The sequence below is a fragment of the Aptenodytes forsteri genome, unplaced genomic scaffold (genome assembly GCF_000699145.1).
Source record: "Aptenodytes forsteri isolate BGI_AS27 unplaced genomic scaffold, ASM69914v1 Scaffold18, whole genome shotgun sequence".
Taxonomy (NCBI): Eukaryota; Metazoa; Chordata; class Aves; order Sphenisciformes; family Spheniscidae; genus Aptenodytes; species Aptenodytes forsteri.
The window spans coordinates 83,161-107,077 of record NW_008795135.1 but is presented as its reverse complement, the minus strand read 5'-3'; the positions used below and the strand labels follow the sequence as shown (position 1 = coordinate 107,077).

At 38.5% G+C, this 23,917-nt stretch overlaps 1 protein-coding gene across 1 annotated transcript; it reads left to right on the top strand.

Annotated features, from left to right (window-relative positions):
* Positions 1-11,094: 11,094 nt before the first annotated feature.
* On the top strand, positions 11,095-22,406 carry XKR9 (XK related 9). Its single transcript, XM_009278415.1, has 3 exons — positions 11,095-11,369; positions 20,482-20,705; positions 21,763-22,406. Exons 1-3 carry the CDS (start codon positions 11,095-11,097, stop codon positions 22,404-22,406), a joined length of 1,143 nt encoding a protein of 380 aa, XP_009276690.1.
* Positions 22,407-23,917: the final 1,511 nt, after the last annotated feature.

Sequence of the window (23,917 nt, the reverse complement as noted above, 5' to 3'; positions counted from 1 at the left end):
CCCCCGATTCTCTCCCCCATCCCACTGGTAGTGGGGGAGTGAGCAAACAGCTGTGTGGTGTTTAGCTGCCTGCTGGGTTAAACCACAACAAATACAAAGCACAAAAAAGTGTTTGGTTGTAACATTTTTTGCTTAAATGGTTTTTCATTATATGAAAATAGAGTTGCAACCCTTATATGTGATCTGGGGCCAGTTCTAGGATTTGCGTGGGCAAACAGAACAGATTCCCACTGTCTTCTGAAGGGGCAGAAATCCCCAAACATTATCGTGATAGGCAAACTTCCAAAAGACTTGTTAGATACAAACAACTCGGAGTACAGCATGGAACTGAAAAACAAAACTTTGTGGCTTCAACAGAACTTTGTAACTTCATGAAACTTCAAAGTTTAAATTTTTTTGTTTGCTTAAACACTAATGTGGGCAAGTAATATATGCAATACATGCCGGGAGATGAGCTATTAAAGGCTTCAACATACTAACAAAGGTCTGCATCTTGCCATGCATGACAAGCTGTTCCCCATTCTAACACTATGTCTCTTTCCTTCTTCCCCCATTGCTGGTTCTCAGCCTGCCACAGATCCACCTGATGCGTTTGGCTTCCTGGGCAGCATGAGGCAGAGGATGGAACGAGGCAGGGAGGCCATTCTGAGGTATGCCCTGCTACCTGCCTGGCCATGCTGCACTTGCTAGTGTTGACTCACAACTCCAGATTTTCAGCTGGCCTCCAAGGTCAGAGAACAAATGGTGCCTTTCAGCTGCCTGGTCAGACAGCAGCGCTGCATCTTCATTGTCCAGGGACCAACAACATGCTTGCCTGTAGGCTGTTTCATCAGTGCTAATTTAGCTACAGTTAGTACACTTGAAGTGCTAGCTAACCCTTCAGTTACACAAACAGTATGCATTACCTTGCAGTCACCCATTCAGCCAAACAGTTTGCTTTGTGATACACAAGAGGCTTGCCTGGCAGTACTTTGTGCAGGCCTATATTACGCAGCAATTAAAAAAATCTACTCCTGGGCATGGACTTCGATTGCAACTGTTAATTGCCAGGCATCACAAAAGCCACAGACAGATCCTGTGCCACAGTACAGATACTGGCCATCCCTGTATTTGGGCCTTCAAGCCAATTTCTTTGATTTATCTGAAAAATCAAAGCTTTACTTATTTGAGATATAAAACCATCACATTGATTTTTTTATTTTCAAGCTCATCAAAGCATGAACTACAGACAACAGAAAGGATGTTTCAGGTCAAAGGAAAGAAGCCTTTTTGTGTGCAGGTATGCTGCTGAAGTAAGCAAGACACCCCTATACACAATATTCCAGTTTCTTCCCATATTACTTTCCTGCCTATTGTTTTATAAGAAACTGTGACTAGACCGGAACTTACCTAATCATGAGGTACCCTATTATACTGATTTTGTAGCACACGTGTATACTTATTTGGTGGTACGTTCAACCCATTTTCAGTCCTTAGATAAAGCTTAGTTGCTGTGTCATTAGAAGAAGGCACCACCTAAGCAAAGGCAAGTTGTGTATTTCAGTCGTTTCCTATTTCTAAGAAAATTCTGAAAGTTTAGAGATTTCTGAAATTATATACCTGAAGTTTTACATGCCATTGATAACTTAGAAATAGTAAGGTGCCAGTTATTTTTAACATCACAAGACTTTTTTTTTCTAAATTAAGAATTGTTTGGAGAACTGTAGACTTGTTCCGTGGGGAATACCTATTACTACTATTACTGTCCTGTAGTAAAAATAAATTTTCTAATATTAGGCAGGAGCTGTGAATCTGTTTCGTCTGTAGGTGGCAGCAGTGGGTACCTTTAGGGAACGAAGTGCAGGTTCATCTGCTATCATCTTCGTTTCCTGCACAAGCCTACCGATTTAAAAAGTCTGTTATTTCTCTTGTAATACAGGGGTTATAGGCACGTCGTGAAAGTCTTGCTATTATACTCTCTAATGTGGTACAAGCAAATATGAGTGTATAGCCTTAAGTTCTTTTGGTTCACTGACTGTTTTATGTTGTTAAGACAAAATTTTGAAGGGAAAAATATTCTGAAGCAGGGAATGTTAGACTACCAATAAAAAAAAAAAAAAAGCTGAGTTTCAATAAACCTAAAGGGAGATTGTTGGTGATATACAGTGTGATATTTGATGGAGTATTAATTTTCTACAACTATGAGATGCATAAAATGCAATTTGGTATTTTTGAAAATCCCACAAGGTCACTGTTAGTATTTTTAGTGCTCAAGAAACCTTTGAGTACTGGCAGTTGGCTTTCTTCCCCAATTTAAGCATAATTGTTGAGGATAAATGCGTCTCCACTGTGGCTGGGTAGTAGACTAAGAGATCTAAGCACAAGCATGTAATTCTGTGATAATTAGACAGAATCAATTAAATAGAATTATTCATACATAGAAAATCATACATAGTAAGCACAAGCATGTAATTCTGTGATAATTAGACAGAATCAATTAAATAGAATTATTCATACATAGAAAATATTCATACATAGAAAATTTCTTGAGATACTTATCTTTATAGACATTGGTATGTGAAAGTCTTATTGAGAGGATTTTTGGTTAGTTGGTTTTTGTGTTATTTTAATACAATTCTAGCTGCTATTTATAAAATATATTTTAAGTAAGATACGCATATATTTCTCGGTACTTGCAGAATTTTTCTTATTGTGTTTTTATGCTTGTTACCTGGTACAGAGATAGCTAAAGAGATCTTAAACCAAAAAGAAGTGAAGCAGATTTCGCAGAGGGAACGTAGACCGCAAGATTCCCACATTAAGAGGCAGCATTGTGTAGAAAATGTAGAAAGCCAGATCAGCTGGTTTGTAGGAGATTACGTGGAATGAGGAAGGGACTGGGGCATCTCTCCCATGAGGAAAGGCTAAGAGGGCTGGGACTGTTCAGCCAGGAGAAGAGAAGGCTCAGGGGGATCTCATCAATGTGTACAAATACCTGAAGGGAGGATACAAAGAGGATGGAGCCTCTTTTCAGTGCCAAAAAAGGAGCTCTTTTCAGTGGTGCCCAGTGCCAGGACCAGAGGCAATGTGTACAAACTGAAACACAGGAGGTTCCTTCTGAACATCAGGAAACACTTTTTCAGTGTGAGGGTGACCAAGCACTGGCACAGGTTGCCCAGGGAGGTTGTGGAGTCTCCCTCCCTGGAGCTATTCAAAAGCCATCTGGATATGGTCCTGGGCAGCCTGCTCTGGGTGGCCCTGCTTGAGCAGGGGGGCTTGGACCAGATGACCTCCAGTGGCCCCTTCCAGCCTCAGCTGTTCTGCGACTTTGTGAGATTCTCCTAAAAATCTGTATGTTAATGCTGCTCAGAACATAAATATTCCATGTGAGTTCAACTTTTGGGTTCACTGGACAGGTGTCCAGGGGTTCTGCTGCAGCAGGGTACCAAGTAGCAGCGGTGGTAGAAAATGGCTGACAGCTTTACAAGTATATTGGAGTAATTCATGAAGAAGCAGAGGAAGCTATTACACTGAGGGGAAGTAATCGGCCAATACACTCTTTCAAGCCATGCATTTTCTTCTGTAACTTCCATTAATACCAATAGCAAAAACATTCATTGACTGCAAAGCTTAAGTATCAAACATAAAGAGAGACTTACACAATGAATCTTGAGAAATCCTGGGGTTTTTCAGGTCGGCGTTTCATCCTGTTTATTTCTATGCTAGTCCTAGTGAGGACCTTAGTTTCTGATGTCTGGAATAAGTCGACTGTTCCAAAGATAAAATATCCAATGTCCTGTTAATACTAATCACAGCAGAGAAAAAAGGTCCTTCCTACCCCATTTGGAAGCAAATAACAAGATGTGTACCAAATACCATAGGAGTTTTGTCACAACTTAGGGATGTGCTTTCTTCAACGGCAAGTCTAACTAGAAAACAAATAAATCAGCCAGCCAGTAATTTAGCTCATGAGCTGCTTGATTTAAACTCCAAGAATCAGATACACAAACCTTGTCTCTCTCTCTGTGCTATAGAGTTTTTGTCATTTTTTAATAATAACAAAGGTCACAGCAACGAGTTTGTGACTTGGCTGATTTAAGATGCCTTCCTTTAAAGCTGTAGGAGCTTAGTCACTATTTGGGCAAATAGCTTGCAAAGCCTATTACAAATAGGCTGAGGTGGAGCTATAAGAATTTAAAACTATATACCAAACTCAGTATATAATGTATTTATTGCTCTGCTGCTAAATTATGTATATTTTTATAATTCAGGGAGAACATATCTCAGATGACCAAAATTTTTCATACATAAAGGAATGATATTAATCATTGGCTAAGATCAATAGAGATTTTTTAGGATTTAAAAGAAATCTGTGTTGTACTGGAGGGCAGTTGCTTTTCAAATCTGGCCCAGATCCATGGAGAGGGGCAGTCTTGGTAAAAGCTGCTAAATGTAGACAGTCTAGTCCACAGTCAGTTTGCCACAGCCTCATCTTGTCTGCAGCTACTCTTGCAGTCTCATCCATCGAGGTCCCAGTGAAGTGAAGGTTGTGAAGAACCAGTGGTCCATTCCATTCCAGTGGATTTTATGCAAGTGGAACAATCAAGTCAGGGGAATGCAAGACAGGATGGGCATGGTGAATCACTCTTGTTTTTCTCGGCAAAGATTACATAGGTTTATGCTGGCATCAGATGTTCAATTTTCTGCAAAAGCACACAGTAGCTTAGTCAACGTTGAAAGAAATATTGTCCACAAAAGCTATATTCTAACAGAGTGCTTGTATTCATTTGAGCAGTTATAGGACAGAACAGGTGTCATTGTAATTGCTGAGCTGCTGCTTCTCTGAAGTCACCAGGATTTTATCATGGAGCAATATACAACTACATTTTTAATTAGTGCATTCATGATGCTCACAGCATTATGAGGAGTTTGTTGGGCATGCACGCAGTGGGCCTGTTAGCTTTGAATCATCACTGAGATGATTCTGCACAGGCAGAAAGGCCTTGGCTGCATTTATTCAGAAGGCCTTTATGGATAATGCGTTGCCCCACTGATGTCCTAAGGTGTTTTCCCAATGTGTTGTCTTACAGGAATGAACCACGTGCAATTGAACCAGGAATTCTGCAGTACTGCTTTGGATTCAGACACTGTTTTTTTAGCTTTGGAAAATTAACTTGATCTGTTGATTCTGTTCTTCAAGTGATGACATGAAAATAATGGTATTTCAAGCACCGCAAGAACTGCTTAGGATTAAGGTGTTTCTAACTATATGGGGGAAGCAGGAAGGAGCACAAGGAAAGGCAAGCACTGATACTATGTTCGCTATGAAGACACTGATAGGATTGTATCTTCTGTCCTAAGAGCTAGAAAAACTATAGACTGCTCTGGCTGAGGGTGTGCATCATCCTGTGCAGCACAGTCATAGAGGCTGAACCACAACACCTGCTCCTTATACCCTGCAGCTCTTTTAAACATGCATAAAAATTGTATGCTGAGTGCAGATAGCTCAGCTGGAGCAGACTGTTGCAAACACGTGTAGTTTTACCAGAGGAAAACAATTTTAATCACTTGTCCCTGGACACGTGCAGTCTCTTCATGTATCATTGCACAGAAAAGTTTTTTGTACATATTTTAAAGTGTGTTGTACTACAGTTCTCAACTATAACCAAAAAGATTGTTCTTTTTTCATAAATCTTTGAGATATATAAATGTGTATGCAAATAAATAAATGAATATATATAAACATATACACATAAACACACACATATATATATGTGTGTTTCCATATTCCAACATATTCCAAACATGTATATGTTTCCATAAATATCTATTGGCTTTTGCTCAACAGGTCTAACAAACTAAAGTCTAAGTTTGAACATGCATACACAGATATATAAGCATACAGAGGGAAAGGGGTATTTTTTTTTTTTTACTTTTATGGAGTAAAGTGTGAAATTAATTTATTGAAGGGAATTTTATAATATATTAAACTTAGTAATAAATATAGACAGGGACCTCTAAACCAATTTTTTAGAATAGAATTTTTATAATATATTCATAAGAATGACAGTTCTTGACAGGTAGCAAATCATTAACTGTGTCACATGGTTTCCATATGATTTTAGTTTCAGTTTGTGTAAGCCCTTTGACTTTTCTTGGATTGCAAGGCTTGTAAAGGTATGGATGGGAAACCTGTGAATATACAAATCTACAATTTTTTGAAGTGAAAAATCTCTACCCATGGCCCGTATTAAGGTAAGTCTGCATTTTGTAATAGTATTTTAAAGGTATTGTGAGAACCGAAGGGCTTGCTAATCACATTTTATTGTTTCTGCTTTATCACAAAGTGATTCTGTAAATGTTTGTTTTTAGAGCAGGCTTATATTTATGTTGGCTGACAGATGCTTTACTCTTCTTGCTCCTGCCATGTTAGATCTCATATGTTTAATAAGACCAGGGACAATATAATTCTGAGTGATACAAGACACTCTCTCCTGTGGCACTTAATTGTACCCCACCTGGTACATTAGACCATGGTGCTCTTTGGAGTGCTATCATGCATAAAATATAGGGGATATTAAGGGCTGAGATCTTCAACAGAGATTTCATGTGCACCTGTGAGCAGGCATTTGTGTTTGGGCTTGGAATTAAGACTTTGGACATGTGGGAATACAGATTCGTGAGTCTGATGATAGATTTTTTTAGGTTACCATGAGGAAAATGTAAACCCTTTGTCTTACCAGCCATTCCAAGGCTCTTTCAAGACTAGATTCCTTATTCAAGATAATTACGAGACTGTGAGCAAGCTGACATGCTTGATAATGTGTGGCTCCTCATTTATCTCAGCTTACCTGATGGCTTCATATACCACCAAGATGTCTAGACAGGTCTGCAGACTGCCGGTATGGCAGCAGTTTGGACAGTATGCGTGTCAGAAGTAGAAATCACCTGGCTCACAGCTACTCTTCATGCTGTTGTTTCAGAGGAGTCTGAACATAGCCTGTAAAACTTCCTTTCTTATTGGGGATAATATGATAATGAGATAATTCCTCTTTGTGAGGTGCTCAGATACAAAAGGAAGGGAGGTTGTAAAGAGGGAGGAATTCAGTTACCCTATTTATTCATTTCAGGTACAAAATTAGAGGCTACTCCTTTCCACTCAAATGTCCAGTACAGTATTACTCATTAGATGTGAACCTTGGTATACTGCCTACTTTGGCCATAAATTGCCTATCCAAACAACTTTCTGTTTGGATCCAGTTATTGACTTACCTTTCACTGTTGTGTTTCCTGCAACAGTAAAATAGTGAACCTGTTCAGGTCTTTTGGGTTTTTTCTGAGTCTGTTCTAAAAACCGTGCATAATGTTCTTGTCACAAAAAAGGATACAGCTTGACAAAGGTGGTACATCAAGTTGCAGAATGACACGATGCTCTTATATAGAATACAGTTTGTTCAGTTACCCTATTTATTCATTTCAGGTACAAAATTAGAGGCTACTCCTTGCCACTCAAATGTCCAGTACAGTATTACTCATTAGATGTGAACCTTGGTATACTGCCTACTTCGGCCATAAATTGCCTATCCAAACAACTTTCTGTTTGGATCCAGTTATTGACTTACCTTTCACTGTTGTGTTTCCTGCAACAGTAAAATAGTGAACCTGTTCAGGTCTTTTGGGTTTTTTCTGAGTCTGTTCTAAAAACCGTGCATAATGTTCTTGTCACAAAAAAGGATACAGCTTGACAAAGGTGGTACATCAAGTTGCAGAATGACACGATGCTCTTATATAGAGTAAATACAGTTTGCTTCGGAATTTTTTTTCAATGAATCCTAGTAATAAACTCTTAAGTTGGTTCATACACAAATTTTCAGATATGAAACATTTGTAAACACAAAGTTCAGTTTATGCTGGACTTTGTACTGAAGTCCACTTCCCTGAATCTGACTGTGAATTGGATATAAATTCCATTAGTGATTTGAAAGAGATTACTGGTATTTTATTGGAGAGGATAGGAAAGAACAGTGAAAGGATTCCAGCTATCCCAGCTGTAAGATCACCTGATCTCTCTGACCTCTTCTGGGCCAGGACATGAAACCTAAGTAGGAGATAGAACAAGAGGCTAGAAATAGCTAAGGCATAGACCTGAAAAAATAATGTTTAGACACCCAGCACCTTTTTAGGCTGTTATGTTCCCACTTATCTTCATTAGGAAATTAAGAGCTTAAGTTCTCTTTTTTGGATTTGTACCTGGGTCACAGCATAGACTAGCCCAGCCAACACAAGCGAAGAATAGTCATTACCTTTCAAAAGCTTTGTTCGTGGGATATTAACCAATTGTCTCATTTCATTCCTGTGTGGCAGCGTGCCTAAACTCACAAAAATCCAAAGGAGACCTGCCTCCACATGCCTTTCCCCTGCCCCGAGTTCCCTGGCACAGCTGTTCCCTGTGTATTGTCTGCTGCTGTTCAGCGGTGGCAGCAGCCCAAACCTGGTGCTTTGGCACGTCCCCCCTCCCATCCTTTGGAATTGCTGCCAGCAACTTTTTCCTAAGATATGAAAATGAAATAAGGGACTTTGACATTTTAATGTTTATAGCTTTGCAGAGGTGGAAATGAATGAGACAAACAATGTGCTGCCTTACAGCTTTTCTGTTTCACCTGGCAAATACCACAGATCTACAGACGAAAGATGTGTAAGGACTACTCAAAGAGGTCACAAGAATCCTTGCAATGTTAGGCAACGTAAATGTAGTTTGGACTGCAAATTAATTCTATTTGTAGTAGACAATGTGGTTAGGTCATCTGCGTGTAGCTACTACTCACACAGCTTGGGAGACATTTCCCAAAGAGGTGTAGACTGGTTCAGGTCTGGCTCCTTACAAGTCTCTTTAACAGGAGAGCTGCAATCCTCTTCAGCACTTGCTTGCTGCATATGGAAAAACAAGCAGAAATGATAAAACTGCTAGACGTACGCACACAAATGCAGTAACACTGTTGGAAATGACATAATGATGTGTACTCTGATACAATGGTGTGTACTCAAGACGAGTTTTCTCAGTGTTTTGTGCTGGGCACAGTTAAGGGAGAAAGCTCAGAAGTTAAGAAAGTTCTGGGAAGGAATCAATCTTTTTTTCCATAAATATGTTTTAAAAACTAGTGGAGGTAAGCTTGTTTCTTAGTATTTTGCAACTGTTAGGAATTATCTCAACAGCTGCTTGGTAAGTGGAGTGTCACTGTGGTTGGGAGAGTGGGTGACCTCAGCAGGTTCAGAGGTGCAGCTTCTCTTGGGCTGATTGTTCAGATATTTCAGTACATTCTGCATTTTGTACTTGCTTGTTTAAATATTTGTGTGAATTGCTGTATGGTACGTTAAGAGAAAATATTGTTACTGCTGATCTTCCTTTTTTCTTCTTCTTTTTAGGAACCAGTAATGAAGAATGACTCCGTCAATTAAAAAGACAATTTACATTTATCTTTTCCAGAACAGACATGTATTTGTGTAGTTAATTTAATATTTAAATCAAGAATCCAGACAAATGCAAGCCCCTTTGCCCTAACAAAAATGCATAACCCAGCTTTCCTTTGTATAAAGCACTATAAGCAGGTGGTATCATCAGGAAAAAGACTCGGTTGTAGGAAAGCATTTAGATTAATTCTGACTTTCCTTTACGTGAAGTGAGGAGAGAATGACAAGAGTGACAGTCTAATGCATGATGAAATTTACTAAGCAGAATTTTATTTTTTTAGTTGGTGGAATTATAATTTATGTAGTTGATATTGGAGTGGACTTCTGGGTAGCTAGTAAATATTTCTGTCAAGGACAATACGGTTGGGGTATACTGATACTGTGTTTTAGAGGTCTTTCATCATTAATAACTCAGGTATTCAGTTATGAGTGGTTTAAAAATGACTGGGAAGGTACTGATACTGGGAAGCTGAAATGGATTTTTCTAGTTCATCTCTTTCAGTGTGGAATTTTTATAAGGTAGGCACATTTTAAAATTTATTTTAAAATGACAAATCTTATAGCTTTAAGACAGTATTAAGAAATATACTTAATATGGCTTCAGGGACAAAACCGCTTCTGGCCTTAGCAATTATTGCTCCATGTAAGCAAATGGATTTTTGTCTGCTTATGCCAGGGGTAAATTATGTCAGATTTTGATGGAAATGTAGATCTTCTTTCATTTTACCTGTAAGTAATAATTTTTATCATTCGCAGGCTAACTCTATTTGATTCATCAGCCTTTTGATAGGGCATATTTAATAAAAAGGCTTGCTTTACAGAGCAATACTGTTGTAATTGATAAGTGTAAGTTTTTAAAGTCATGTTAAGAAGGGAATTCATTTGATTACACTAAGCAGGTGAGACAGCTGAAGAAAGAGGTAATTTTTGAACCCGAGAGTCTAAACATATGTAGAAAACCCACCAAGATTCAGGAGAGACACGAATAGTTGAATAGTTAGTAAGAATACTTGCAGCAGTACTTCCTGCAGGGACTGAGTTAATGGTGACAGGAACCTTTGTTTGCCGAAAGGCACATGTCCAGGAATAGTTTAAGATGCCATATGCTTAACATTCTGTGGTGGCTTTGCTATAAAATTATCATTATCGTTATAGAAATCGTTTGTGCCAAGATTTTACTTCCATTTTAAAACTGAGGTGAAAGATGTTGGCGAAAAGTCCTGAATTTTAATTTTTTGGGTATGCAACATGCGAGAAACATGAGTGAATATAGACTTATCGGAGACACTTAATAAAATACTTATTTAAAATACCTCCTTTAACTTCCTATACTAATCTATGGACAGCAATGAAAGATATATTTATGCCAATGTAAAAATTCCCCTCGCATGTTTTATTCACCTGATGTTATCATGGATTAAGGAAAATGATGGAGCTTAGTTAATTTAATATTTAAATCAAGAATCCAGACAAATGCAAGCCCCTTTGCCCTAACAAAAATGCATAACCCAGCTTTCCTTTGTATAAAGCACTATAAGCAGGTGGTATCATCAGGAAAAAGACTCGGTTGTAGGAAAGCATTTAGATTAATTCTGACTTTCCTTTACGTGAAGTGAGGAGAGAATGACAAGAGTGACAGTCTAATGCATGATGAAATTTACTAAGCAGAATTTTATTTTTTTAGTTGGTGGAATTATAATTTATGTAGTTGATATTGGAGTGGACTTCTGGGTAGCTAGTAAATATTTCTGTCAAGGACAATACGGTTGGGGTATACTGATACTGTGTTTTAGAGGTCTTTCATCATTAATAACTCAGGTATTCAGTTATGAGTGGTTTAAAAATGACTGGGAAGGTACTGATACTGGGAAGCTGAAATGGATTTTTCTAGTTCATCTCTTTCAGTGTGGAATTTTTATAAGGTAGGCACATTTTAAAATTTATTTTAAAATGACAAATCTTATAGCTTTAAGACAGTTTATTAAGAAATACTTAATATGGCTTCAGGGACAAAACCGCTTCTGGCCTTAGCAATTATTGCTCCATGTAAGCAAATGGATTTTTGTCTGCTTATGCCAGGGGTAAATTATGTCAGATTTTGATGGAAATGTAGATCTTCTTTCATTTTACCTGTAAGTAATAATTTTTATCATTCGCAGGCTAACTCTATTTGATTCATCAGCCTTTTGATAGGGCATATTTAATAAAAAGGCTTGCTTTACAGAGCAATACTGTTGTAATTGATAAGTGTAAGTTTTTAAAGTCATGTTAAGAAGGGAATTCATTTGATTACACTAAGCAGGTGAGACAGCTGAAGAAAGAGGTAATTTTTGAACCCGAGAGTCTAAACATATGTAGAAAACCCACCAAGATTCAGGAGAGACACGAATAGTTGAATAGTTAGTAAGAATACTTGCAGCAGTACTTCCTGCAGGGACTGAGTTAATGGTGACAGGAACCTTTGTTTGCCGAAAGGGACATGTCCAGGAATAGTTTAAGATGCCATATGCTTAACATTCTGTGGTGGCTTTGCTATAAAATTATCATTATCGTTATAGAAATCGTTTGTGCCAAGATTTTACTTCCATTTTAAAACTGAGGTGAAAGATGTTGGCGAAAAGTCCTGAATTTTAATTTTTTGGGTATGCAACATGCGAGAAACATGAGTGAATATAGACTTATCGGAGACACTTAATAAAATACTTATTTAAAATACCTCCTTTAACTTCCTATACTAATCTATGGACAGCAATGAAAGATATATTTATGCCAATGTAAAAATTCCCCTCGCATGTTTTATTCACCTGATGTTATCATGGATTAAGGAAAATGATGGAGCTTTTACATGTCACAATTAACTTTTGCCTCTCAATATTTTTTTCCTTTTGTCTGTCAGCTTTACTTTCCTGCTCCTCCTCCTCTTACAATCCTGAAGTTTTAGAATTCACAGAGGAGTGTTTACTGACAGGTTTAACTTTTCTGGTGTCAGGTATTAGAAAAACTTAGAAATACTACATTTTGAAGAAAAAGAAAATCCTTCTTCAGTTTTTCTGGATGGTTTCTTATTCACTAACCAGATCCATGGACATGGGTTGGTTCATGTGAGATATACCAAGACCTGGCCACAGGGACTCTACCAGGTTCTGCCTTTTAGAGGGGATGTCTCAGGGCCCACTGCGGCTCTCTTCTTTTTGTCTGTCCCCAAGGCTTTTCATCTTCAGGTGTGGCTGGGAGCACCATTCTTGTGCTCGTGACTTACAAACCTGCCCCTCTGAGTTTGTTTCTTCCAAAGGCAATTAAAGCCATGACCCCTCTCTCTGATAACTGATGATAAATGTTAAGCCGGTAATCGCAGTGTAGAATGGCAGAAGCCGCTTTTTCAATGTCTGGCCCAAAACCTCCCTTCTTCCCCTTTCTCTTCCATGACCTCATTCTCTGTAATCTGTTCAGGACTGTAATTCTGGTTTCACCTTTGGCTTGGTTTTACACTCCCAGGTTGCCCCTAAAATTTCCTGCTGATTAGTGCCTATCTCTAAGACCTCACCTTTCAACACAGACTATCAGAATTCAGATCCAAGCTCCGATCGTCTACAACTCTAGATACTGTAATCTTGACTCAGTGCTTGTATCTATTCAAAATGCTGCTTTTACGGGCAAATCTTTATGGATTACCTTAACTCTAAGGTAATGAAACTCTTGGATTTACCTGAACTCATACCCTTTCCAATGAATACCTTTTACCATGAATTTCTATAATTTTCAAAGCTTCCTTCCCAGAATTAGCCCCATCTTCTCTGTGTGGCTTATTATCTAGTAAACATAATTTTGCCCTTTGCACTGACAGTGTTGTCAACTTGGTCACCTGTTCTTTATTGCACAAATGATATTTTCTCCTATGCTGCCACTTACGCCTGGAAAAAGTTTCCAAGCTGGTATGTATAAATTACAAAGTTCTTTCAGCCACTCCTCAAAATTCAGCAGTGTGATAATGCATACTGTGAGGTATAAACTGGTAACAGCAAGCTGACATCTGTGCTTGTACCTTTATGATCAACTATTATATACTTCCTATTATATGTGTTTTCTTAGGTGTATCCATGTACAACTCCCTCCTGTCCTTCTTAGTCATCTGATTTATCTGGTTAATTTAGACAATGAGTCTCTCAGGCTTATCTCTGTAGTCAATGGATAAAAATAGGTTTTGTCAGGAGTCGGGTCATACTTGTTAAGGTGACCTCCTCCAGAAGGTCATTTGGGGCAAGAACCTATATTCTCCATTCACTACAGAGGAAAATAGGGGCCTAGCCAGTAAATACGACTTGGCCAGTGAATTTAGGATGCCTGAAATTATAAGATGTGAATACACTTTACCAAATTATCTTCCTTCATTTCTTCCTTTCTTTCTTCCCTTCTTCCCTCTCTCATATGTCTTTTACACCTCTTGCTCTGTCTTTGAAACAGGGAACTTCATTATGTTATGTTTGTACAGTGCACAGCACAATGGGAATCAGTCCGGTTATGTTATCACACAGCCAATGCTAAGTAATAAATATGGAAATAATATGTGTGTGTACACTTATGCACATATATATATTAAAAATAGAGAAAAAAGAAATTAAAATTATTTCATATCTAATCAGGCTTTAGTTTATTTTAATGGAAAGAATGTAGACCTGTAATAATATTTCGTATGAAATGTTACTCTCTGCAAGGAGCAAAATGAAGTTGGTAAAGTATATATTAGCTGTACTGACTAAAATTATTTTCAGCCTGACCCATTTAAATGGGTCACACAGATGTTGGTAGAATTGAGAACAGGCTGCGGCATAACAGTCAACATTAAGACAATAACACAGACAGTGAATGTGGAAAAAGGGGACATTTCCCTGGGGCACCATATGAATTCTGGAGTCCACTGATGTGTAGCAGTTTGCAGCATCAGTCAAGGACACCTGAGAAAGACTAAATTTTAACAATTAATAACCTTCACTGTCAGAATAGAAGGCTATACAGGCAGCAGCCGTTGTGATATTGGCAGCTGCTGTTGTGCCTCTTGATGCTTGAAGGTAGGCTTGAGATGCCCTGCATCTTTGAACAGGAGCAGATGAAAAAGATTTTTTTTGAGAGATGAATTCTAAATCCATGAGACATTAGAGTAAATGTGCGTGCTTTGCTGAACCTGGGATTATTTCATTACATGTTTTTAAAAGGTGATGAGAAAAATTCAGTGAAGATGTTCAGTTTATACTGGTACAGATTTAGCACCTGTTAAGTCACACCCAAACCAAGAATGGATGAAAAATGAGGACTGAAGCTGGTAACATGCCTCTAGCAATTTATGTGCATAACAAGAAGGTCCACAGGACAAAACAAATAGAAAGGTATTTAAGATACCAAGTGAGTGAGGTACAGAGAGTCAATTAAAAGTGGAAAGTTTGTAATGCTACTTTAAGTGAGTTAGAGGTTACAAAATAATAGGTGCTTGATCACATTTTCTTAATATAAATTTACTGTCCTAAGTATTGACTTAGTTGCATCAGTTTCATGGACTTAACCAAGCCTTTCGACACTTAGAGGATTAAGTTTAACATGCAGCAGAGAATAATTTTCCTTTGATTAAGGATTTATACGATGCTGCAAACTGTGACTGCGTGACCAGAATTTAGAAGGGACAATCATTGCTGCCAGGTCTCTCTCACACCCTCCCTGCATGAATTTCTAAATGGCACCCCAATCTTTATCAGTGTAGTTTGATGAGGTGGGACGTGAAGCGTAGTACTGGGATTGTGGTGGAAAGTCCTCAGTGGAAAACTGAGGGGAAGCAGGTGACATGGAAGCACTGGCAAGGCAGTTTGCCTGTCACATGCGAAGGCTGTGAAGCAACAAAAACAAGTAGCTGTCACCTCTGTGAATTCCCAGTCATGCTTGGAGAGCCAAAGCCTTCTTAATTTTACAGGAGACCAGAAGCAAACTTCATCCCTTATGAAATGATCATGAAAATGTAGGAGCGTCTCAAGAACAGAGAGACAGTGGAGCTGTGTTTCAATGAGTATTTATAATAAGTAGGAGTCCTATCATCTGTGTTTTCCACAAAGCAACGCTACAAAGGCAGAAACCTTTCTTTTTCCTATCAAAGTGAAAATGATATTTAGAAACACTGATAATTCTTTACTGTTCACATATGACAATTCCAGTTGTAAAGAAATTGTGATTTTTTACTCTATTGACTTCCAAGTAGCTTATATACCTTGGATTAATGAAAAAAAAATCCTCTTTAATGAGTTTAGAGGGACAAAAAGTAAATGGCAAGCCTGCATTTGTTCGTATCGATGACACACTACCCATACCCGTTTCACCTTCAGTTTAAGTGGTACGTCTGCTTAAATTACATAACCAATCCAATCCTTTCAATTAATGTATTTTTATTCCAGTTGAAGTAGCTTTTTAAGAGCCTTTTTTTCAGTTTATGAAGATTGAAACATGGAGCTGCTATGGCAATAGATATATTAATATAGGAATATAATTATGACAGGTTCATAGCAGACACAGCGTTTAGGTGAGCTGTGGGCATGATAAAGGAGAAAATTTGAGTCTGATCTATCCCTGAGCACCGACTGAACTTCGCCCTTGGCTGTGAATGCGGTTGTCCAATGTTAGGCCTAAAAGTTGGCTTTGAGCCCTTCCTAAACTGTCTGAATATTGCACGCCAAATGGGCAGATGGGAATGGGAGCGTAAGCTGAAGATACTCTTAAAGGATAAAAGATTTGTCACAGTGAACTACAGTGAGTGACATAGGCACGTGGAGCTCAGGGAATACCACCTCGCTCAATATATAGTCAATGAGCAATGGAAGTATTTGGACTTTTCTAGAAAAAACAACGTATTTTATACAGTATTCAAAGTCAGAAGTGGACTAACTGAAATCGCTACAACTAGTGAAAAATACTATAGCATACCATCTTATAACAATATAAACCTAGTATACCATACTCAGAAGGACTATGTTTCTGAAAACTGACAAGTGATTTTAGGTGTGCATCCAGCTGAAATATTCCTTTTACAACGTCTGGTTCTTGCCTTGTGTATCATCTGCCTTCTCAGCGTGAGCTCTGCAGCTCGAAATTTGTGCAGCTTGTTTCCACTTCTTGCTGCTTGGACAAACACAGGCTCTGGTGAATGAGTCCATGGACAACTAACAGATCGGTCAACCCAACTGTTTTTTCTTGAAAACATTGCAAACTCTCCAGACGTTTACATCTCGGATGCAAGAACCAGATGTTTTGGAATCCCAATTGTTTTATAAACTCAAAAAGCTGTAGATGCCTTGCCAAACAGTTCAGTTCTTTGCTTATGAGTGATTATTCAGAGAGCAGTAAGATAAATACACAAAAACATAAAAGTAGAAAACAGTTTCCTCTGGGAGTAAATAATGGACCTAGAGCCAGCTCGCAGAATCAGTGTATGGCCTGAATGGCAGGGCTGCAGTCTATGAATCTCTGCCAGGAGAGGAGCAAAGGATCCTCCCGTAAGGCTCCTCAGTAGTAACATACCTGCTCCACACCTACTACTGATGCTTTCAGGTTGCAATTCTCACTTGTATGGTCGACATGCTTTAACATACTGGGGAATAAGTCATGATTCCTCTAGCATGCACTTAACCCAGGACCTGCAAATCCTGGCTGTCTCACTTGTAGCTATGGAAGAACCCCTGACGCTGTCTTCCCTGTGGTCAAAGGATTTGGTCTTTAAAGGTGGTGAAGGTGTTAAACTTTTCACACCTGGAGGAGCCAGGAATTCTTCCTAGCTCCCTTTGGAGCACAGTCCCCTTCTGCTTACAATGTCATATTGGGACGAGATGATTCTGTGAGATCTGGGTGTCTAATGATCTTCTGCCCGCTCTTTTCTAAGTAAAGGAAATGCAGTTGCATGTGTTGCATGGGGTCCGTAGTGTGTATGATTCTGTGGACAATCAGGGAATCAGGAACCTGTGGCACTTCAGCATGAATCTGGAAATCATCTCAGATGCAGCCTTAGCAAATGGAAGTAGGAGGCAAGCTAAGGCATAGGACCTTGCCTTTCTCAGCCTGCATGTTAGCAGGCTTGTACAACTGTGTAAGATAACCAAGCGATGGTCTGTGGTGTTCTGCTTGATTTCTCAAGAAAATAGATCTGAATGAGTGACGTAACCTTTGTAATCCAGGTGACTAAATTCTTCTGTTGAGGGGGAAGGCCTTTACAGTGTTTACAACGTTAGAAAAATTGGCTCAATAACAGTTTTCTTGAAAAAGGACTGCTTTTGCTCTCCTTGCCTGCCAGTTATAGTCAAAATGGGTTCATTGGAGAAGAATATTGGAAGCTCAAGACATCTGGGAACTGAATAGGCAGAAATAGGCTTGGAAGTGATGTCTGAAGGCTGTTAAGTTCAAAATCCTGTTTATGAGCAAACACACAGGATTTATATACCTATAAAGCCAAGAACTTCATATAAGTGAAATTGTAACAGTTGATTCCAAGAATCGTTATTAGTCTAGATTTGTTCATTACAGGAAAAGAAAGAATACTTCTATGCATCAAAAGTTTCAGTAATAATAATACGGTTAAAATTGTTACACACATATTTCTTGGTTGCTATCCCTTTTCCTTGTGTTTTTCTCACCTTTCCTCTGCTCCTGTGGGTCTTAAGGTCAGCAGTTTCGTTCTGGTGCGTGGGGGGAGTTACCTGTGTCTGGAGTCTTGCTGGGAGGAACATGATGTTCATGTTGATGTTTTCTTCTTCTTCACTCTTCGGATCCACTTTGGGTCTTTTTTGTATGTTTGCTAACACACTTTTAGACTTTGCTTTCTCTCCATTTCTCTGCAGCTTCACATTACATCCAAACTTAATATCTATGGTGCCTTTTACGCGTGTTAGATACTATTTCTTTTTTCTCTTTGTAACCCCTAAAACTGGTTTCATCCAGCGCCAGGTCTGCATTTCTACAACTGACCATTGGTGATTTGTTTATAGCCATGGTGTCTCCAGTGTCAAGCCATCACTTATCATCCTATGCGTGCACTCTTCTACACTGCATCTGGTGTCTCCGCATCTCAGGACCTCTGCTATCATACCAGGACTATATTTCTCTATTCTACGTCATCATGTCTGTCATAAATATCTCATTCAATATAGAATATCTGCTTGTTAGACCATTGGTGATTTGTTTATAGCCATGGTGTCTCCAGTGTCAAGCCATCACTTATCATCCTATGCGTGCACTCTTCTACACTGCATCTGGTGTCTCCGCATCTCAGGACCTCTGCTATCATACCAGGACTATATTTCTCTATTCTACGTCATCATGTCTGTCATAAATATCTCATTCAATATAGAATATCTTCTTGTTTCTGTTACCTATATAAAACTATGGCTGTACCACACAAAAATAAACAAAAGTAAACCAAATTAGCCATCTGGTCAATTGGAAGAAATCACCAATTTTTCCAAAGAAAATCCAAGCTAAACCAAGTAAAACAAAGTCACAGACAGGTCATGAAAACTTCGAACAGCAAGCCTGACAAGCCTCAGTCCTGAGGCCTTGCACAGCTTATGCCGCATTACTAGCAATGACAGTGCCTATTATGGTGCTGCAGTTACAAGGCTTAGTCTACAATCCGCACAGCCAGTGTTACTGACCACTTGAAATCAAGTAAACAGCAGAAGGGAGCAAGCATTGCTTTGCTTCAAGACAGGATTTACAGGCATACTTACCAGGATACTTCTCCTTGCTTTCATTTGTTAACTGGTTCCAAAAGATTCTTTGCTGCTGAACAGTTCAACTGGAAAGACTGGTCTTTAGCTGTGAAAACCTCTTCTTCTAGAATTGCCCCATTTCATCTATTACAGCATTACCCACCTTGCTTGGCCTCCAAAGAACTACTGCAATGAGTCACAACATTCACCAGGGCTGTGTATGTGTGTGTGAGTTCATTAGGGACAGTGGAAATACTATAATTTCCAGAAGCTGGAGCTCTGGTCCTACATCAGGTTGTAGCCACCATCCTGTTTTCCTAAACACAGCTGTAAAGATTACCATGTACAATAGCTGGTTCCTCCCTTAATTATCAAAATGGTTTTTGATTAAAACTTAAGCATTCTCTCCCCTCTGAAGTGCTATGTCCACCTCCAGGCCTGAAGCAAAAGTCTTGAAAATGGGAGTAAGAGCTAGGTTTTATTTATGTCTAAGCAAAGCATTAGAGATATCCTGAACAGAAAAGGTTCTTTACCACATAGAATGTACACCAGTCGTGACTAACTAATTCCATGTATCTTTGAATTTACTGCTCTTTTACAGGAAGTGTTCATTTAGGCTTAACTGAAAATAAACCAGAACTGTTCTAAAAGTCATTCAGGTGCACTCATTTGCCAAGGCAAATGGCTTCTTCATGTAAAACCACTCAGATTATTAATAGGACCTGTCAACCCAAGTATCCATGTGTCTTGAAAATCATTTTCTGAAATGAAAGTCTTCCTGAGTATTTGGAAAATAACACTGTAGTGATTTTTTTTTAAATCTGTTGTATGTTTGCAATTCATCAGATATTATCCTTGGGGCTTATGGATCTATATTATACTTATATAGATGTGGATGTTCTCAGCTGATATTCGCTAATACCCTTAAAGGGATACAAAGAAAGTGAATGAGTATCTCAAAGAGAAACTGAGGAGAGATGCTAAGGGAATTGTGAGAAATGTGGTACTTTTAAAGCAATAAGAACCTAACAAAACAAAGCTTGTAATCTTTATTCAGGCAAGTCTCATTCTCTTCTAGTAGTTTTTACATTGCATCGGTATCACTGGGCTTAAATGATTATCTGATATCACTGATACCAGACAGATATCGGACAAAATTTTATCTTAGTAGAAAGTGCTGGATTACATTCAAAGATAAAATGTGAATGGAGAATGAAATGGGAAAAATTGTTGTTAGGCTGTATCATTTTATTGAGTTGCGCTTCTAAAAAACGCTGTCTAATCAAGCCTCCTTTTTTTGTAGGTATTGGTTTGCTTTGAAGTATGGCTGCCAAGCTGCATTTAAACAAAAAAGTAGTGGAGATGCATCAGAAACAGACCATCCCAACTTCATTCAAAAACAAGCTGTTGATGCAGTGGCTGATATTAACATGCTCAGGGTATTCAAGACTTTTCTTGAGACCACACCACAGCTTTTTGTCCAGATTTACATCCTCATGGAACATGGCAAAAATAATTTCTGTCAATGTGAGTCTGTCTTTCTCCTTAATTTGCAAGTTGAGTATCTTACCTAAAAAGACAACTCGTGATTGGATAACATTTTAAACATACCTTGGAAAACATACACTCCACTGTATAATTACTCTGCATTTAGTTAGAATTTCCGTCTAGTAGATGGTCCGTTCTGCTAAATCCATGAGAAGGATGATTTCACTATAACAGGTCATAATATCTAATAGAAACGTAATGATACATCACTTGAAAATAAGCTATTGAATACAATTCATATATAATTTGCAGAGCAGTTTGTTTTGTGTGCTTTTGCTTACAGTTTGTTTTAAAACTGCTAACTGGGCATCTGGAAATCAGTGATATATTTACAGCAGCCCTGTGAGCTGTCACTACCACCATCCACGTTACAGATGAGGGACAGAATCAGAAAAAACTAAGGATATGCCAGCATTGCAGAATGCAATGCAATGAAGAGATACAGGTTCAACTCTCAGAAGCAAGACAGTAACTGTACCGTTTCCAGCTCTAAAACTAGCAGGATTATTGGCCAGACATTGACTTACTCAGGTTTGGAATTTACCTAACCAAATGGAGAGACCTGCACTGCTGTCTAGTGCTCCTTCATAGTCCATGGAGTCAATAGGTACTCAGACAAAACGATCCACGTGAAGGGTCAAGCCTTAGTCATAGATTTCAACATTATAGACACCCTAGAGTCAATATCAGTTGCTGAAACTTAAATTTTTATGGGCTATTTGCAATACTTTGGGAATTTCTAAGCCATCAGTGTATGGAGATGGCAAATACAACACACAACTTAGGTAAGACGATTAACTGCCAGAGGCCAGGCAGGATAACATAGGCATACCAAACAGCATTAGATGCCTAGATTTAAGTAACTAAACTGAGCCTTAAGATTCAGGTGACTCATTCAGGAGCACAGAGGACATATAAAATTGGTATAAAGAAAGTGTAAGAAAGCATGAACTTGTCCAAAAGTTCATTCAGAAATTATGATGTAAAATAAGTATCTTTTTCTTTGGTCTAACATTTTTCCTTGTGTTTTGTTTAGATGCTGCCATTATTACGTCTTTTTGCAGTATCTCCTTTTCAACAGTTGATTATCAGATATCATTACGAAAATCTCTGCCTGATAAAGATGAATTTCGTGTGCTTCCCAAGCTAGTGTATGTCTTCTATAAACTGCTTACCATCACTTCTTGGATACTCAGTATTTCACTGATCACTCTACTAAATGTTAGAAGTTCTGTAGTTCTTCTGATATTTCTTTGGATCTGTGGCTTCGCCTGGACTTTGAAACAACATACGACATTTTGCAAATCTAAGAAAATGGAATATCTGTACAGAACTGTTGTTGGAATCATTCTAATTTTTACCTTTTTTAACATAAAGGGGAGAAAAACAAAAGTTTGCATTTCTATTTATTATGCTACTCACACTATTATAACTCTAGGTATTTTGTTTGTATATATGTTCTGGAAACCTTCCATTATCAAGGAAATACATTTTACAATTGTAAGCATCCTAACTATTCTTAGTCTGCTGTTAGGTATTATTTTTCTTGTTGTTTATTATAGACTTTTTCATCCCACTGCTTATTGCAGACCACAGGCATGTTCAGATGAAGTTGATGGACAGGCAGGACAAAAAGATAGAGTGGAAACTGGTAGATTTCAAAATTTCATAATGCAATGAACAGTATAGATTTTTTTGTGTGGACTTCAAAGCAAATACTTGCTGGACAGTCTGTTTCTCTGTCATTGTTTCTTGTGTATCACCACTGAGTAGTACATAATGGACCAGAGTTATTGGCTCTGAATAACTATTGTTTTCTGTGATGCTGTACAAAGCCTTTATAACATGGATATTTCTCTATGTGCTGGTCAAAGTTACTTTTGAAAAAGAAGCAATTTAATCTATCCATCCAACACAATCTGCTGTTTTCATTTTCAGCAACGCAAATAAACCACAGGAAAAGCTAAAAGTTAATCAAATGAAAGCTAGCATTAAAAACATGTTCTATTCATTTATGCTGATTCTGTTAAAAAAGGCTTGCTTTTTTTTCTTGCTGGAAGGAAAGAGGAGTGCATTTGAAATAATTGAGGGCAGTGATCAGTTATCTGCTTCCCGTTAGCGTAAGAGCTGCAGTTCTTCTTTAGATGAGCATAGTTACAAACTGTACTGCCTTCTCCCTAAATATCCCCCGAAGAAGAACAGCTTTGATTTATGGCTCAATCACTGTCTTGCCACAAGGAAATCTGGGGAGTTATTTTCAAGCATTTTATCTTCTAGGTATTTTAATGACTCCTTTATTGGTTTTGTTCTGCTAATCTTTCACACAAACTTCTGTATTTAGGGGTGATGCCAGCTTGTTGTTCTGGATTATAATAGCAGCCTGAGTGGTTTATGGATGGCAACAGGAGTCTTGCATATACAGGAAGAAGTGTCTTCCTTGAAGCTTTCCTCTCCTTTGAGCTCTAAGATGTAATGATTCATAGAATCATTAAGGTTGGAAAAGACCTCTAAGATCATCGAGTCCAACCGTCGACCCAACACCACCATGCCCACTAAACCATGTCCCTAAGCGCCTCATCTACACGTCTTTTAAATACTTCCAGAGATGGGGACTCCACCACTTCCCTGGGCAGCCTCTTCCAATGTTTAACCACTCTTTCAGTAAAGAAATTTTTCCTCACGTCCAATCTAAACCTCCCCTGGTGCAACTTGAGGCCATTTCCTCTCGTCCTATCACTAGTTACTTGGGAAAATGCTTTAAATGCTGGTTTCCACTGAAATAGGAGGCTATGTAAGGTGTGCAGTGGTGCAGCTTCTTTGCCACTAGAGAAAAGAGAAGCAGCTGTTCTGATGCATTGCACTCACAGGGGCTGGGAAATGATGGAATAACCAGCTTGTCCATCAAGATTTTTTGGCAGAAGGCAGAGTGAAATTAGACAACATTTCAGTCCTGTGTTCAAATGCTAAATCAACAACAAAGGAAATAAGGTTGATAGCCACAGCTTCTTCAGAAATAAGATCGAAGGGGAAGTCTCTCAGAGCTGCTGTGTTTTAAATCTGAATTGTGAAAACTGGGGTTCTTTCTCTCCCCTCTGTCCTGGTTTCGGCTGGGATAGAGTTAATTTTCTTCCTGTAGCTGGTACAGTGCTGTGTTTTGGATTTAGGATGAGAATAATGTTGATAACACACCG